At 42.2% G+C, this 18,013-nt stretch overlaps 1 protein-coding gene across 3 annotated transcripts in view; it reads left to right on the forward strand.

The window, feature by feature from the left end:
• The window catches only part of LOC140477207 (sperm-associated antigen 1-like), a 133,217-nt gene that overhangs the window by 71,275 nt on the left and 43,929 nt on the right, over positions 1-18,013 (forward strand). For all 3 annotated transcript variants that reach the window (XM_072570697.1, XM_072570698.1, XM_072570696.1), the window contains exon 13: positions 15,697-15,849. In XM_072570697.1, the coding sequence (XP_072426798.1) occupies positions 15,697-15,849 (153 nt within the window). The remainder of the gene's footprint in view (positions 1-15,696; positions 15,850-18,013) is intronic.

Below are 18,013 nucleotides of genomic sequence, written 5' to 3' on the forward strand. Positions count from 1 at the left end.
CCCTTGTTTAGGAAGATTGGGAGGCAGAGGATAGGAAACTATAGGCTGGTTAGTCTGAACTTGGTCATTGGTACAATTTTATAGTCTAATATTAAGGATGAGATTGTGGAGTATTTGGAAGTGCATGGTAAAATAAGCCTGAGACAGCATGGCTTCCCCGGGTGAGGGGGTTCATTTTTGACAAATCTGTTAGAATTCATTGTTGGGACCACAACGTTATCTACTAACAATCTGGATAAACGAACTGAGGGCATTCTTGCTAAACCTGCAGATATCACAAAGATAGGTGGACAAACAGATGGTATTGAGGATGCAGGGAGGCTGCAGAAGGAATTGGACAGGCTAAGGGAGTGGGAAAAGAAATAGCATTTGGAATACAATGTGGGAAAGTGTGAAGTTATGCACTTTGATGCGAATAATAGAGACATACTATTTTCTAAATGGGGAAATGCTTTGGAAATCTGAAGCACAAAGACAGTTGGGAGTCCCTTCAGGGTTTTAAAAAGTTTAACATAGTTCAAAAGGGGGGGGATTCAAGATGTTGGCAACCTAGTAGGTCTGCCCTGCTGAGCTCCACACCAGAACTCAGACAAAGTGGTGTGCTCACCCTCCCTTTATTACCCAATATGGTAGAAATAGTCATTTTTTGACCACCAGAATTGTTCAGTGTTAGTTTAAAATAATTATTAAAAATGACTAATGGGAAGGGACCCACGAGGATCACGGCAAGCAGGGCACCCCCCCGCAACAATGGCCATGGCATCAACCTCCGCCATCGCCCCAGGGGACTTGCCTGTGGAGCAGAACCTGATCTTGGAGTTTTTGAAACTCCAAGAGAAGATGGATTCAGCAATGGAGGAGACCTGGGCCAGGCTGGAACCGATCTTGGTCATGCTGCAGAAGCATAACCAGGAGATCCAGTTGTTGTGGTTCTGTTCGCCGAGCTGGGAATTTGTGTTGCAGGCATCTCATCCCCTGTCTAGGTGACATCCTCAGTGCTTGGGAGCCTCCTGTGAAGCGCTTCTGTGATCTTTCCTCCGGCATTTGAAGTGGTTTGAATCTGCCGCTTCCGGTTGTCAGTTCCAACTGTCCGTCGCAGCGGCCGGTATATTGGGTCCAGGTCGATGTGCTTATTGATTGAATCTGTGGATGAGTGCCATGCCTCTAGGAATTCCCTGGCTGTTCTCTGTTTGGCTTGTCCTATAATAGTGGTGTTGTCCCAGTCGAATTCATGTTGCTTGTCATCTGCGTGTGGGGCTACTAAGGATAGCTGGTCGTGTTGTTTCGTGGCTAGTTGGTGTTCATGGATGCGGATTGTTAGCTGTCTTCCTGTTTGTCCTATGTAGTGTTTTGTGCAGTCCTTGCCTGGGATTTTGTACACTACATTGGTTTTGCTCATGCTGGGTATCAGGTCCTTCGTTCTGGTGAGTTGTCGTCTGAGAGTGGCTGTTGGTTTGTGTGCTGTTATGAGTCCTAGTGGTCGCAGTAGTCTGGCTGTCAGTTCAGAAATGCTCTTGATGTATGGTAACGTGGCTAGTCCTTTGGGTTGTGGCATGTCCTCATTCAGTTTTCTTTCCCTTCGGCATCTGTTGATGAAATTGCAGGGGTATTTGTTTTTGGCGAATACATTGTATAGGTGTTCTTCTTCTTCTTTTCGCAGTTCTAGTGTACTGCAGTGTGTTGTGGCCCTTTTGAACAGTGTCTTGATGCAACTTCTTTTGTTTGTGTTGGGGTGGTTGCTTTCGTAGTTCAGGACTTGGTCTGTGTGAGTGGCTTTCCTGTATACCTTTGTGGTGAATTCTCCGTTCGGTGTTCTCTGTACCATCCAGGAGATCCAGTGTCTTGGGCAAAATATTGTGGTGGTGGAGCAGTGGACCGCAGTCTCCAAAACTGCAGCGGAATCCTCAGCATGTCGGGTCCAGGCCCTGCAATGGCAGGTATGGGCTTTGGAGGAGCAGGTCCACGACCTCAAAAATCGAGACTGTCGGAATAATATCCATCTGATGGGGCTTCCGGAATGGGACGAGGAAGGCCAGCTCATCAGCTTCTTGGAGCAATGGCTCTCATAGTTTTTGAAGCTATAAGTGAAGGCAGGCCTGGTGTGGCTTGAGTGGGCCCACCAGGGCGCAATGCACAGGCCCAGAACGGACCCCCCCTGCCTGGTCCTAGTGCGTTTCCAGCATAAGAGATAAACAAATGATGCTGGAAGCCTCCAGAGCACTGGAGAAGGATCCACAGGCTCTGGCATAAAGAGGATCACAAATTATGCTTTTTCAAGACTTTTCTACATTCGTGATTCATAAGAGAAGGGCTTTTGATGAGGTAAAAAAATGGCTGAAGGACTTGAATATCCAGTATTCCATAAGATATCCGGCAATATTACGTTTCAGCCACGGAGGGTCTGTGTTTAATTTTGACTCACCGGAAAAGGCAAAGGACTTCCTGGATGCTTTAAAATAGACTGGTTGGCTCGAATAATATGAACAATAATGTTTACTTTGTTTTTCTCTGTAATTTATCTGGTTTACCCCGGTTGTCGAGTTTTTTTTTAATATATGTGGGGGGTCATAGTTTTTTTTCTTTTTCTCTCTCTCCTCCATTCTCTTTCCCCTCTTGATGTTCTTTTTTCTTATCATTTCCTCTTGTTTTTCTGTCTTAGTATGGGATGGCAGGGGGTTGCAGTTGGGGGAGGCGATGGGTGTTACATATTTCTGTTCTACCAGGAGTGCCTAGGGTTACAGTATGGATGGGAGGAGTTGAGTGCCCACTTTTAACTTGCTTGTTATAAGATGTGTGTAACATTTTCTTATTTTCTGTTGTCTGGGGCTGGGGAATGGTTTTAGCTTGAAGGAGTTATGAAGGGGTTAGTGGGTAGTATGAGCACCCTTATGGGTAAGGGGGGGAAGTCTCCTTTCATGTATGTTATATGTTGGTCTGTTGTAGAAGTAGCTGCTGGATGTTTTGTTTTGGTAGTTGTATTTTCAAATTTATAAAAAACTGTTTTCACCCAGTGCGCTATGGGAGGGGTTCTTCCTCGAGGGGGGGGTGGGGTCACAGACTGTCTCGGATGGCTATGGCTAGCCATTCATTTAAATGGTGCACCTGGAATGTTAAGGTGAGTCATTCATTAATTATGAGAAAAAAGATACTTCCAGGCCTTAGAAAAGAGAAGGTTGATGCAGCCTTGCTGCAAAAACACATTTAACCGATAAAGAGCACTTGAAGTTGCAGCAGGGAGGATTCAGACGGGTATTTTTCTCATCCTTTAATTCGAAAAGTAGAGGAATTGCTATGCTCATCGAGAAGAATCTCCCATTTCAACTGTTTAGACCAAATTAAGGATGGACATGGGCAGTTTATGATCCTTAAAGCTTTAATACATGGAGAGGAATATGGGATTGTGAATGTATTTTTCCCCCCCGCCCCTGGGCACTTCCCCTCAAATTTTTAACAGATGTGCTTTTCGGGTTGATGGCCCTTAGGGTGCGTCATACAATTAAAGGGGGAGATTTTAATCAACTTATTGATCCCAAAGTGGACAGGATGCCTAGGGGCCTTGCACTTATATCCCCGCAATCCAGACAGTTGGTAGACCTAAACAGGGAGCTGGGGTTGGTGGATGTGTGGAGATGTCTTCACCCTGAAGATTGGGATTTCACCTTTTTCTCTAATCCACATAAATGCTATACCAGAATTGACATGGTTTTTTTTGTCCCATTGACCTTTTTGAATTCGGTGCTGTCTTGCAGAATCAGGAACATAGTCATTTCCGATCATGCAGCATTGTACATGGAGGTCAAGGTTGGTGGTAACGGGACAGGCTCGCAGCACTGGTGAATGGATCCTTTCCTCTTGAAGGATAACAAATTTACAGCATTTTTTGGGGGGAAATTTAAAATCTTTTCGAACACTAATTTGGGTATGGCCAGTAATCCTCCATGCTCTGGGAGACTGCCAAGGCTTATGCAATTGGTTTGATTGTTTCTTACTTGGCAATTCAGAAGCAGTAGAGGGGAGAGCAGCAGCATTTGCTCGAGGCTTGCCTGAAGGCAGCTGAGTCAGCATACCTTGACAGACTGCCTGTAACCAAATTGCAGTGGATTACAGCCCTTAGGGCTACTTTGAATGCTGCGCTCACCCAGACAGCAAAGAAATCTCTTTTGCAAAACAGAGGTTATTTGAGTGAGTGGCAAACCGGGTAGATATCTAGCATACCTGGGTTGAAGGAAGAATGCCCCCTCCCCCCCAATCTATCATGTCCATCAGACAGTGTGCTAGTACTCTTAGTTGTGATGCCAAAAAGATTAATGCAGCATTTAGGAAGATCTACTCTGAGTTGTACCAATTGGAGGGTTGTGAGAACAGATTTGCAAAGACGGAGTCCTTTTTTAAGACCCTGGACCTTCCATGTGTAACTTCAGATCAGGCATCTTTTATGATTGCTCCCCTAATATTCCAAGAAATACAGGAGGCGGTGAGGCAGCTCCAGAGTGGTAAAGTGCCCGGTCCAGATGGATTTCAAAGTGAGTTTTATAAGGAGTTTATAGACACGCTGGCCGGGCCACTGTAGGATATATACAACTACTCATACAGCCAGGACTGCCTCCCATCCTCTCTCAGAGAAGCAACTATTTCTATTATTCTCAAGAAAGAGAAAGCCCCAGAGGATTGCACTTTGTACAGGCCCATATCGTTACTGAACGTGGATTTTAAAATTCTGTCAAAAATGCTGATGTTATGGTTGGAGAGGGTTTTGCCCTTGATTCTAAAGGAGGACCAGACAGTTTTTATTAAGGGTCATAGGTCGACTAATAATATTAGAAGAGTATTAAACATGGTCCAGGTATGCCAGCAAGGGTCGATTCCGGGCTTGGTAGTCTCCCTGGATAAGAGAAAGAATTTGAATGGGTAGAGTGGCAGTACCTCTTTTATGTACTGGAGCAGTTTGGTCTTGGAGGGGTTTTTCCAAGGTGGGTGGCAGTGTTAAATAGTGACTTGAAAGCAGCAGTTCTCACTAATGGTATAAAGTTGGACAACTTTAGTATCAGCAAAGGCAGCCAACAAGGGTGCCTTCTCTCGCCATTATTATTTACATTGGTGATTGAGCCGCTGGCAGAAGCTATCCACAGGGACCCCAACATAATTGCCCCGGAGGTAGGGTCAGGCAGGCCCTTTATGTGGATGACATTCTTCTCTGTTTAACTGATCCAATGGCATCTATGACCCATTTAATATAAGTGACTAATCTATTTGGTTTGTTTTTGAGGTATAAAATTAATTTTATGAAGTCAGAGCCGTTGCTTGTTGGGGGACTTATTAGAATATCTGATCTTGGGGATAGAACCCGTTTCCCTTTCAGGTGTCACAGGGACATTTCTTGTATTTAAGCATTTTATCACCCCAGCCTTCGATCAATTATATAAAGCAAACTTTGTGCAGTTGCTAGAGAAAATAAAGCAGGACCTTCGGTGTTGGGAAGATCTTCCAATATATTGGTTGGGTAGAAAAGCTCTGGTCAAAATGAATGTTTTTCTTCGTTTATTATATCTCATTCGAATGCTCACTTTAATGTTGCCTTAGCAAACCCTATGGAGGCTTTACAGTTGGCTTGCATCTTTCATCTGGCATCATAGGCAGCCTATTATTAAGCTGGCCAAATTGCAGCCTCCGCAGGGAATGAGGGGTTTGGATTTCCTGGATTTTAAGAAATATCAATTGAGTTCCTTATTACCCTATGTGGCTGACTAGGCTTGCCAGACCTGCAGTCAACCTGGTTGGACATCGAGGTCTCCCAGGCAAAATGCCCTTTTATCAATTTGTTGTTTATGGACAAGATGAGGACTGTTATGGACCATTGCAGAACCTGATTGTCCTTAACATGGTTAAAGCATGGAGAAAAATGCAGCAAGGTGAGGGCAGCATACAAAAAACTTCCTGTTTCACTCCCTTAGTAAGAATGTTAGGATTCCGGCCAGGGTCGATGGATTCTGGCTTTAAGCTCTGGGAGTCTAGAGGTGTCTCGTGTTTGGGAGATTTATTTGACGGGGAGGTCATGATGTCTTTCAAGCAGCTGAGTCAGGAATATGAGCTAGGAGGGACCTCTTTTTTGTTACTTTCAGGTTAGGACATTATACAGAAAAAAGACTACATTGATGGTTAGTCCCTATAAGTCTGATATGGAGAGGAGAGTGCTTCGGTCTAAAGGCGCTCTCTCGGTCAGCACCTTCTATCACTTGTTAGGAGGCAATGTTTTGAAGGACATTCAGCAGCTGTGCGGAATCTGGACTCAAGAATTGGGGGCGGACATCTTGTCAGAGGCATGGGAGGATATTTGGGAGGACGTAAGGAAGATTTCGATTTGTAACAGGACACAGGCTATGCAATTGAAGATTCTCCACTGAGCTCATTTGGCACCGGAGCAGCTTGTGAAATTTAAGGCAGGAGTATCCCCAATGTGCTCCAAATGTAAAACAGATGTTGGCACTCTTACTCATTGCTTGTGGAGATGCCACAAGTTTCATAGGTATTGGAGTATTATAGCAAGTGTTTTGGAAGGGGTCTTGGAAACTCCGGTTAAGGTGTATCCAGTTTTGGGCTTGCCAAATCCTTTTCAGCTTGCCAAATCTCCCTATTTGGATGCACATGGGGAGAAACTGTTTAATATTCTTTCATTCTGTGTGAGGAAGAACATTCTAATGACCTGCGTGTCAGAGAATCCCCTGGGACCCTCGGATGGCATAGATTAGTTGTGGAGCACGTTCCCCCCTTCTTACGAGTATGGTGCACCAATAAACAGAGCTGTTTTATAGAACATGGTGGCTCTTTCTGAATTACATAGAAGCAGACTTCTCAGCTATATTGGTCAGGGCCTTTGTGTAGTCAGGACGGCTATGTCTGCCGGTCCGGGAGCCCCTGGGAGGAAGAATACTGATGGTGGTGGGGAGCTTTGGTGGGATTGCGCTGAGTGCAGTAACTTAACTGAAAGTAATTTAATTTACCTTGGTCTAACTTAGTTTTAGTTATGTATTGAATTGTAGTAGTTATAGGCTTTTATTTTCCTTTCCTCAATGGTTTGTGGAGTGGAGTAGTAGTTTGTTTGCTGTTATTGTCGTTTTATTATAAGGTTGTTATACCATTTTGATTTTGTAATTTTGTAAAGAATATAAAACCTTTTTACTCAATAAAAATATTTACAAAAATAAACATGCAGGTTCAGTGGCAATTAGGAAGTCAAATGCAATGTTAGCATTCATTTCAAGAGGGGTAGAATACAAGAGCTGAGGCTGTATAAGGCTCTGGATAGACCATATCTGGAATATTACGAGCAGTTTTGCTGTCTCAGGAAAGATATGCTGACCTTGATAGGGGTCCGGAGGAGGTTCATAACAATGATCCTGGGAATTAATGGCTTATCATATGAGGAGCAGATGTGGACTCTGGGTTAATATTCAATGAATTTTAGAAGGATGAGGGAGAGCTCAGTTAAACTTAGAGAATACTGAGAGGCCTGGATAGAATGAACATGGAAAAGATGTTTCCACTAATAGAAGAGACCAGGACCTGAGGGCACAGCCTCAGAATGAAGGGGTAACCCTTTAGAACTGAGATAAGGAAAAATTTCTTCAACCAGAGAATGCTGAATCTCTGGAACTCATTGCCACAGAAAGCTAAGTTTATAGCGTGTGTGTAAGACAGATAGGTTCTTGAATAAAGAAATCAAGGACTATGGGGAGAAGGCAAGAAAAGTGGTTGAGAAGCGCATCAGCCCTGATCAAATGGCAGAGCAGATTCAGTAAGCTGAATAGTTTAATTCTGTTTTGATCTCTCATGGTCTTTTCACATTTCTCTGCCCCACTTTTTCCCCCTTTGATAGGGATCTTGACAGCCTGTCCTTTGATGCAGTTTCTATATATAGCTATGATTCTGTATTAACAATGCAGAAAAGGCAGGACTTAGAAAGTGCCCCAGTCATCTTGCTGCAAAGTGACTTGACTTGAAAATATATTGATGTTCCTTTTGTGTTGTTGAATCAAAATGCTTGAACACCCTCCCTAATGGCATTGTGTGTCCACCTACACCAAAGGGACTGGTTCATGAAGCAGATCACCACCATCTTATCAAGCCATCTTATCAAGGGAAACTATGGGTGGCAGTAAACATTTGGCCAGCCAATAACCCCAAACCCATACTGCCTACCCTAGCCTAGACTGGTACTGTCTTTAAAACTTGCTCTGCCAGTTGAGATGATGCAGCAAGTGCCTTGTAATGGCAATGCAGGACTTTCCTTTGTTACAGTGGCAAGAAGTCATGTCTCGAGTGCTGCATGCTTCAGTAGCCACCTGGTCAGGAAGAAAGTTGGAGCCAGATATCTATTAGGTATTTCTCTGACACTTTGGCTTGCAAAATATTTACCTCTGGAGTTTCTGGAGTGCTAATGGATAATTTGGTCAACTCTTGGACCTTGGTGGATAATCGGATCAACAACCTATCAATGAGGTTTAAGGATTGAGAAAAAAGCAAAGAAATGAAAGGAAAAGAAATATAATGAATAAAATTGAGGAATTATAACAAATTTGAGTAAGGCAAGAGAAATAAGGAGATGGAAATAACATTGAGAAAGAATAAAAGACAGAGGTTAAAGGGAGAAATAATTAAACATCCATGATTTTAAAAACCTTCAACAGCAACTTATTGAGGTTAGAAATGAAACTTCTTTGATTTAAATTCATCTTTTTTCAGACCGGAGAGTGGTATTGCTGGAACATAGGGCCAGGTTTTCATAATTCAGGCAGACAACATGAGATGAAAAAATTCCTGACTTCACACGCCCACCTCAGGGAATTATTAGCTCTGTGATGTGATCTCCATTGCAACAGGAACAGGGAACAGCAACAGTTGGGCTTGCTGACCCTGGAAATGTTTGGACATGCACATAGGAAAATTGATGACAATGTTTTCTTTGTGCGGCCAACTGAGAAGCACAAATTTTCTTTTTATGTTATTTATTCACAGGATGAAGACTTCACTGGCTAGGCCAGCATTTAGCGCTCAGCCGTAATTGCTCAGAGGGCAGTTAAGAGCCAAACACATTGCTGTGGGTCTGGAGTTTCCTTCCCTAGAGGACGTAGTGAACTAGATGAGTTTTTCCAAAAATCAACAACTGTTTCATGGCCATCATTAGACTCTTAATTCCAGATTTTTTTTAAGTTGAATTCAAATTTCACCATCCACCATGCCAGGATTGAAACCTGGGTCCCCAAATCATTATCTGTGTCTCTGGATTCATAGTCCAGCGATAATACCACGAGGCTTCCCTCTGTGCAACATGTGACAATTCATAATTCATAAGTCACTTTTTTGCCACAAGCTACTGGATGATTTCTACATTAATAATGACCATTGTCATTAAATTTGCTACCAGTAAAATCAGGGCCAGTACATTTCTGTTTTGTACAAGGAGAAAAGACAGTTGTGCACTCGAGAATTGGGGTAGTCGAAAAAATATTTGTTTGCTGGGCCTTCCCAAATGGGAAGAGGAAGGCCAGCTTGCAGTATTTTTGGAGCAGTGGCTCCCTCACATGTTGAAGCTGGAGTCTGGGTCAGGCGAGGTGCGGGTAGAATGGGCCCACCGGGTTGCAATATGCAGGCCCGGGTCAGACCAGTGCCCCCACCCGGTCCTGTTCCGGCTTCAGTGTTACAGGGAGAAGCAAATGCTCCTGGAAGCCACCAGAACTCTTGGGAAAGATCCCCAGGCCATGACATACAAGGGATTTAGGATTATACTGTTTCAGGATTTTTCCCCAGCTTTGGTCCGCAAGAGGGGGGCATTTGATGAAACGAAGAAGCGTCTAAGGGATTTAAACATTCAGTACTCCCTCCGCTACCCAGCGACGCTGCATTTTAACCACGAAGGGTCCGTCTATAACTTCGGATCGCCGGAGAAGGCCAAGGAATTTTTGGACTCTCTTAAATAGATTATAAGAATTAATCCATGTGGTTAATGATGCTGTTCTGCTCCCCCACCCCCGGTTTACCTTTTTTCTTTCCCTTGTTTCCTTTATTGTTTAATATCATCTCTGGGGGGTAGGAAGGGAGGCTTATTTGTTATCCACTATGTGATTTTCTTTTTTTTTATATAGGCCGGGTGGTTTAGTTGATTCAGGTGGGGTAGGGGGGGGAGTTTGCCTTGTCCTACCTTATTTCTTTCTTTTAGAGCGGGATTGTTTCCCCTTTTTATTTTGTGTTATTATACTTAATTATTATCTGCTGAGACTGTAACTTTATAGTTTTGTATATTTATACATGGTATTAACATTACTAAATGTATCTAGGTGTTGGTGTGGGGGGGGGGGGGGGGGGTAGGGTACTCACCGTTAACTTTAGCTTTATAGTACACTTGAATTTTTCTATTTTATTATGAGGTGCCTGGGTCAAGGGTGGGGCACTGGTTAGGAGAGGATACAATGGATTTTTGGATAGGAAGTGATGCCCCCTGGAAGCATGTTTTATATTTTATATGTTTTTTTTATTTAGAAATAGTTTTTTTACTATATTGGCGTGAGTGTATTAAAGAATCTCCATTTTTGTGAATTTTCTATGCTCTATGCTCAGGGTGTTTTGGATGGGGTTCTTCCTCCCAGGGGGTCTCTGACTTGCCTGGAGGATTATGGTTAGTCATTCGATTAAATGGTACACCTGGAATGTCAAGGGGAGTAATTCACCAATCAAAAGGAAGAAAATACTACCAAATTTCAAAAAAGAAAGGGTTGATATACCTCTCTTACAAGAGACGCATTTACTGGATAAAGAACATTTGAAATTACAACAGGGTGGATTTGATCAGGCCTTCTTTTCACCTTTCAGTTCAAAAAGTAATGGAGTAATCATTCTCATTCGGAAGAATCTCCCTTTCAAATTCTTAAGTCATACAAAAGATAAATCTGGACGGTACATACCGATTAAAGCCCCTATAAATGGAGAAGAATATGGGATTTTGAATCTTTATTGTTCCCATGGTGCATCCTTTCAAATTTATAATGGAAGCTTTCTCCAAACTGATGGCTCTCGGGGCTCGTCACGCAATTATAAGGGGAGATTTTAATTGCGTTATGGACCTGGAGATAGACAGGATCCCCAAGAGTACTGCAGGTATATCCCCCAGATCTGATTTGAATAAAGAGCTAGGATTAGTAGACATGTGGAGGTGCCTCCACCTGCAAGACAGAGATTTCTCTTTTTATTCTAATCCATATAAGTGTCACACTAGAATTGATATGTTTTTTGCCCCTTTGACCTTTTTGAATTCCATATTATCCTGCAAAATAGGTAATATAATAACTTCTGATCATGCTGCAGCGTATATGGAAATCAAGACTAGGAACAATGAGATGGCCCCCCCGACATTGGCGTATAGATTCTTTCGTAATGAAGGATAGTAAATTCGTAAAATATTTCTCTCAAGAATTCAAAACTTTTTTGGAAATTAATTCAGGTATGGCTAGTAACCCGCCAATAATGTGGAAGACCATTAGGCTTATGCGCGGGGTCTGATCATTTCATACTTGGCGACCCAGAAAAAACTAAAGGAAGAACAACAGCATCTACTCGAGGCTCGCTTAAAGGTAGCTGAAAAGGCGTACGTTGATAGGCCCTCTGTTGCTAAATTACAAAGGATTACAGCCCTTAGGACAGCCCTCAACACCGCGCTTACCCAAACAGCAAAGAGGAAAATATCATTTGCAAAAATTATATGAATTTGGCGGTAAGCCTGGTAGATACCTAGCGTTTCTCACAAGGGAGAAAAAGGGCCCCTCAAGCTATCACGTCAATCAAGGAAAGTGCTGGTACTCTGACTCACGATCATAAAAGGATCAACACAATCTTCAGAAAGTTTTACTCTGATTTGTATAAATCGCAGGATTGTGAAGATAGAGCCAGGAAGATGGAGACGTTTTTTAAAAGCCTGTCCTTTCCGGACTTAACCCCGGAACAGGTGTCGGTCCTGAATGCTCCCCTAACAACCCAGGAAATACTTGACACAATCAGACAGCTTCAGAGCAGTAAGGCACCTGGTCCAGATGGACTTCAGGTTGAATTCTACAAAGAGTTTACAGGAGTATTACCTGATCCACTTATGGACATGTACAACCACTCATATAGTCAGGGCTGCCTTCCGCCTTTATCGAGAGAAGCGAATATCTCTCTCATTCTCAAAAAAGGAAAGGACCCAGAAGATTGCGCATCATATAGACCAATATCTTTGCTAAATGTAGATTTTAAAATTCTTTCTAAAACATTAGCATTGAGGCTGGAGAGGGTATTGCCATATATCATAAAAGAGGACCAGACAGGGTTTATCAAGGGCCGTAGATCGTCTAATAATATTAGCAGGGTTTTGAATGTGATTCAAGTCTGTCAACAGGAAAGAATACCTGGAATAGTAGTCTCGTTGGATGCGAAGAAGGCATTTGACAGGGTTGAATGGTCATACTTGTTCTATATACTGGAAAGGTTTGGTATTGGAAAGGTATTTGCTAAATGGGTCCCAACATTGTATAATGACCCCAAAGCAATCGTGATCACCAATGGCTTAGGCTCGGATAGCTTCAGTGTGGGTAGGGGCTGTCCTCTCTCACCGTTACTATTCATGCTAATAATTGAGCCACTAGCAGAAGCTATATGGGCTGATTCTAATATGACGGCCCTGAGGGTTGGCACAGGTAAAGATAAAATTACCCTTTATGCAGATGATGTTCTCCTTTTTCTTAGAATCCTTTGATGTCCGTGCCCAGCCTGATCCAAGTTATTAATTTATTTAGTGCATTCTCAGGCTATAAAATTAATTTCTCAAAATCGGAGGCCATGCCGATGGGTGGTCTCGCTAGGATGTCCCACTTATTGGACGGATCTCACTTTCCCTTTCGGTGGTCTCTGGAGGGTTTTTTATATTTATTTTTATCACTCCAGTATTTGGCCAGCTATACACGGTCAATTTTGTGCATCTACTGGAAAGGATAAGGCAGGACCTTCAATGTTGGGATCTTCCAATTTCTTGGCTAGGTAGAATACCTCTAATTAAAATGAATGTCTTGCCCGTCTCTTCTACCCTATGAGAATGCTCCCAGTGATGCTGCTGAGGCCAGCACTGCCCAAATTATATGGTTGGCTTGATTCTTTCATCTGGAATCATAGACAGCCCCTCATTAAGTTAAAGATTCTTTCATCTGGAATCATAGATGGCCCCTCATTAAGTTAAAGAAGCTGCAGCTTCCACAAGTAAGGGGAGGGCTGGATTTTCCAGACTTTAGGAAGTATCAGCTGAGTTCCCTATTAAGCTACATAGCCGATTGGGTCTCGTCTGACCCGCAATCAATCTGGCTGGACATCGAGGTTTCACAAGTAAAGTGCCCTCTTATTAACCTCTTATTTTTAGATAAGATGAAAGTCATTATGGACCATTATAAAAACCCAATAGTATTAAACACAATTAAAGCCTGGAAGATAATGCAGCAAAACGAGGGTAATTCACATAAAACCTCCCCTTATACTCCTACAGTGGGAGCATGGGGTCTTCAACTAAGGCTCACAGATGCCACATTTACATCCTGGAGGTCCAGGTATTTCTTCTGTTTAGGGGATCTGTTTGATGAGGGGCTGTTGATGTCTTTTGAACAGCTGCACCAAAAATTTGGACTATCTAATGGCGACCTCTTTTGATACTTCCAAATTCGAGATTATGTACAGAAGAAGACTACGTTATTAGATAGCCTTTATAAATCAGATAGAGAACGTAGAGTGTTGTGGCCAATGAGTTTACCCTTGGTCAGCACTCTCTATCGTTTATTACATAATGAAGTGTTGGAAGACATGGAACATTTGCTTAGAACATGGGATCAGGAATTGGGGTTGGAAATATCCACAGAAATGTGGGATGACATCTGGGAAAATGCTAGAAAAATCTCCACCTGTAATAGAACCCAGGCCATTCAGTTAAAGATACTCCATAGGACTCGTATCGCACTGGAACAATTGGCAAAATTTAGGGCAGGAGCATCTCTAGTGTGTCCCAAATGTAAAATAGAGGTGGGCACTCTCACACACTGCTTATGGACTTGTCATAAGATCTGCAAATACTGGGTCAGAGTAGCAAATGCTTTGACAGAAATCTTGGGAACGGAAATTAGAGTATCTCTTCTCCTGGACTTTTCGAGCTTGCCTTCCCTGGATGTGCACGGGAGGAAATTATTTTCTGTTCTCTCCTTTTTTGCAAGGAAAAATATCTTAGTAAACTGGGTAGCTGAGGGCCCTCCAAGACTTCTGAACTGGCACAGGTTAATCATGGTATGTATTCCCCTTGACTTCCTTACAAATATGGTGCACCAAAAACTGAATTATTCTATAAAACATGGAAGCCCTTCCTGAATTATATAAATACAGATATTTTGGCCATTTTGTCAAGGGTTTTCATCTAGTTGTGGTAGCAGTTCTGGCTGGTCCAGGGCTCCTTGGGGGAGGTATCCCGCATGAATACGGGTTTTATTATGACTTGATGTTGATTCGTTCCGAGCATGTACTTCACTTTTTAATTACTATGTTATCCTTTTTTTTCTCTTGAGTAATGTAAGATATTTTATTATACGTTCTGGTTAGCTATAGGTTAGATTAGTAGTTGAGTTTTGTTTTCTCTTTTTTTAATTTCTTCTTTTTGTTTGATAGGTTTTGGTTATTATTTATTTAATATAATGTTTGTACATTAATGTTTGTATTTGTGTTTTTTATTTTGTAAATTTGTAAAAACGTTAAATTTTCAATTAAAATATCTATTTTTTTAAAAATGACTTTTTCAATGTAACAGTTATACTGGTCTTTCTAGGTTTTTTTTAATGTAATGTGTACCCCAGTTTTTCTCCCTTTTCCCTTTTTGTAATCTAATAAAGAAACTTCTCTTCACCCTGTGATATTCGTCAGTCAGCATATTCCACCCTGATCTCATTTCACAATTGCTGCCTCACCAACCAGTTCTTTTTTTTCTGGCATCTAGTGGCATATGAGGCAAATAAAACACCTACTTTCTTCTCAGTCTATAATTATATATCTCTCATTAAAGGCTGCCAGTGTATAGTACTCTATCTAATCCACTGCAATCATTCTTGCTTGCTTTGTAGGAGTTGGTAGAAGAGACAAATGAAAATAATTACAGTTAATGAAGGAGAAGTTGAAGAACTCAGAGAAAAAAAAGACCAATATGGGAAGTCCCAACCATTGTATTTTGGCCACATTTTAAATTCCAAAGAAATCATGGGTGACAGTCAAATGGCATAAAAGGCTAGATTAATGTTACATTTTCTGAAGGAATGTATTCAGACACCAGCACTAATAGAATTAGAGTTATGCTTAGATTTATTGTGACATGTACTCACATGAGTATAGTGAAAAGTTTACAAGTTGCTGCTACCGTGACATAATATTTCATAATATGGAGCTTGACACCACAGTGTGCAGCTGAAATGATTCATGTTAATGCCTTGGATGAGGCAGCTAGATAAACGAGGGAGAAAAGAACAGGAAGGTATGTTGATGAAATCAGATGAAAGAGGATATGTGGAGACTTGTGTAAGGCAGAAGCACTGGGATGGATCTGTTGGCCTTTTCCTTGCACTGTGAATACTGTGTAATAGTTTGATTTTATTTCCCTAGAGCTTTAGAGCTGCAGCCATTTTCAGTGAAACCTCTCTTGCGACGGGCCATGGCTTATGAATCCCTAGAACGTTATCGGCAGGCTTATGTGGATTATAAAACAGTACTTCAGGTGGATAGCCGGATCCAACTTGCAAATGACAGTGTCAACAGGTGAGCATTTATACATGTAACTAATATAATGGCTAACCTTTTTTTTGTTAGTGTATAGAAGATTAGAGGTAAATACTTCATACTTGCATAATATTTAATCACCCAGCCCTTGGACTTTTATACAAGTTTTGTCCTGCTTTGCCTAAATATTTTGTTTTCACTTGCCTCAATCAACAAAAATGAGTCATATTTTACACGGTGAGGGCCTGCTGGTGTTCGAGCTTTTGAAAGTTTAAAGTCAAACAGATTTTTAACCTATAATGCCCTCGTTCATCTTTAATTTACATAGCTTCTCTTGGCCTTTTACCATAACTTTCAGGGAAGATTTTAGGAACTATAGGATGAATGATGTAAACCGTTAGTTAGCAATCAAAGTTGTTGAAGTAAAACCAAAATGATGTGATTAATAGGCAGTTAAGTAGGTTTCTGGATTGAGAAGGGACTGAATGGTATGATGAGAAGGTGGGGTGATCCATCAAAAAGAGATCACCTTTTCTAAAATCGAATTTCACTTTGTGAAGGAAAGTTGGGAGGATATACATCAACGGAACAGGAGAATCGACGTTTCGGGCATCAGCCCTTCTTCAGGAATGGCTGAAGAGCTTCTGTGCAGAGGAGATGACCTGGGGTGTGCAGTGAGAGAGGGACTCACTGAAATCCTTGTAGAGGGAGGAAGAGAGCTTCTTCAAGGAAGGCATCCTTGTAAGAGGATTCGCAGTAGGTTAAAATCTTCAAGGAGAAAGTGAGGACTGCAGATGCTGGAGATCAGAGCTGAAAATGTGTTGCTGGAAAAGCGCAGCAGGTCAGGCAGCATCCAAGGAACAGGAGAATCGACGTTTCGGGCATCAACCCTTCTTCAGGATTCAACACATTTTCAGCTCTGATCTCCAGCATCTGCAGTCCTCACTTTCTCCTCGAGGATATACATCAACTCAATACATCTCTCCTCACAAGGTCTGGTCTACATGTGACTCCAGACCCACAGCAACGTGATTGACTCAACTGCCTCCTCAAATGGCCGAGGAAGCCACTCAGTTGTATCAATCACTACAAATCTGAACAAAGAAATGAAACAGGATGGACCACCTGGCATTGATCTAGACATTCTAGAAAAGACAACAGCTCAAGCAACCCTGTTAATCATCCATAGTACACCTGACTGACATTGGAGGCTAGTGCCACAACTGGGAGAGCTGTCTCACAGACTAGTCAAGCAACAACCTGATATATCATACTCATAGAATCATAACTTACAGACAATGACCCAGACAACACCATTAACATCCCTGGGTATGTCCAACTTACAAGCAGAACAGACTCAGCAGAGATGGCAGCACAATGGTATACAATGGGAAGGAAATTGCCCTGAGAGTACTCAGCATTGACTCCGGATCCCATGAAGTCTCATACCTTCAGGTTAAACCTGGGGCAAGGAAACTTCCTGCTGATGATCAGTTACTGTTCTTCCTCAGCTGAAGAATCAGTATTCCTTCATGTTGAACTACACTTGGAGGAAGCACTGGGTGTGACAAAGGCACAAAATGTACTGTGGGTGGGGCATTTCAATGTCCACCACCAGGAGCAGCTCAGCAGCAGCACTACTTATCAAGCTGGTTCGGTCCTAAAAAATGTAACTGCTAAACTGAGTCTGCAGTAGGTGGTGAGGAAAGCAACAAGAGAAATAAACATACTTAATTTCATCCTTACCAGTCTATCATCTGCAGGCACAACTGTCCATGACAGTATTGGTAAGAATAACCACTGCAAGAAATCGAAGTCCCACCTTCACATTGAGAATAACCTCCATTGTGTTGTATGGCACTATCACCATGCTAAATGGGACAGATTTGGAACAGATTTAGCAACTCAAGACTAGACATCCACAAGACACTGTGAGTCATCAGCAGCAGAATTGTACTCCAACACATCTGTAACCTCATGACCGGGCATATCCCCACTCAACCATTACCATCAAACCAGGGGATCAACCCTTGTTCAATGGAGAGTGCAGGAGGGAATGCCAGGAGCAGCACCAGGCATACCTGAAAATGAGGTGTCAACCTGGTGAAGCTATAAACAGGACCATGTGCATGCCAAACAGCATAAGCAGGAGGTGATAGGTAGATTTAAGTGATCCCATAACCAGTGGATCAGATGTAAGCTC

Source organism: Chiloscyllium punctatum, chromosome 5 (assembly GCF_047496795.1).
Source record: "Chiloscyllium punctatum isolate Juve2018m chromosome 5, sChiPun1.3, whole genome shotgun sequence".
NCBI lineage: Eukaryota > Metazoa > Chordata > Chondrichthyes > Orectolobiformes > Hemiscylliidae > Chiloscyllium > Chiloscyllium punctatum.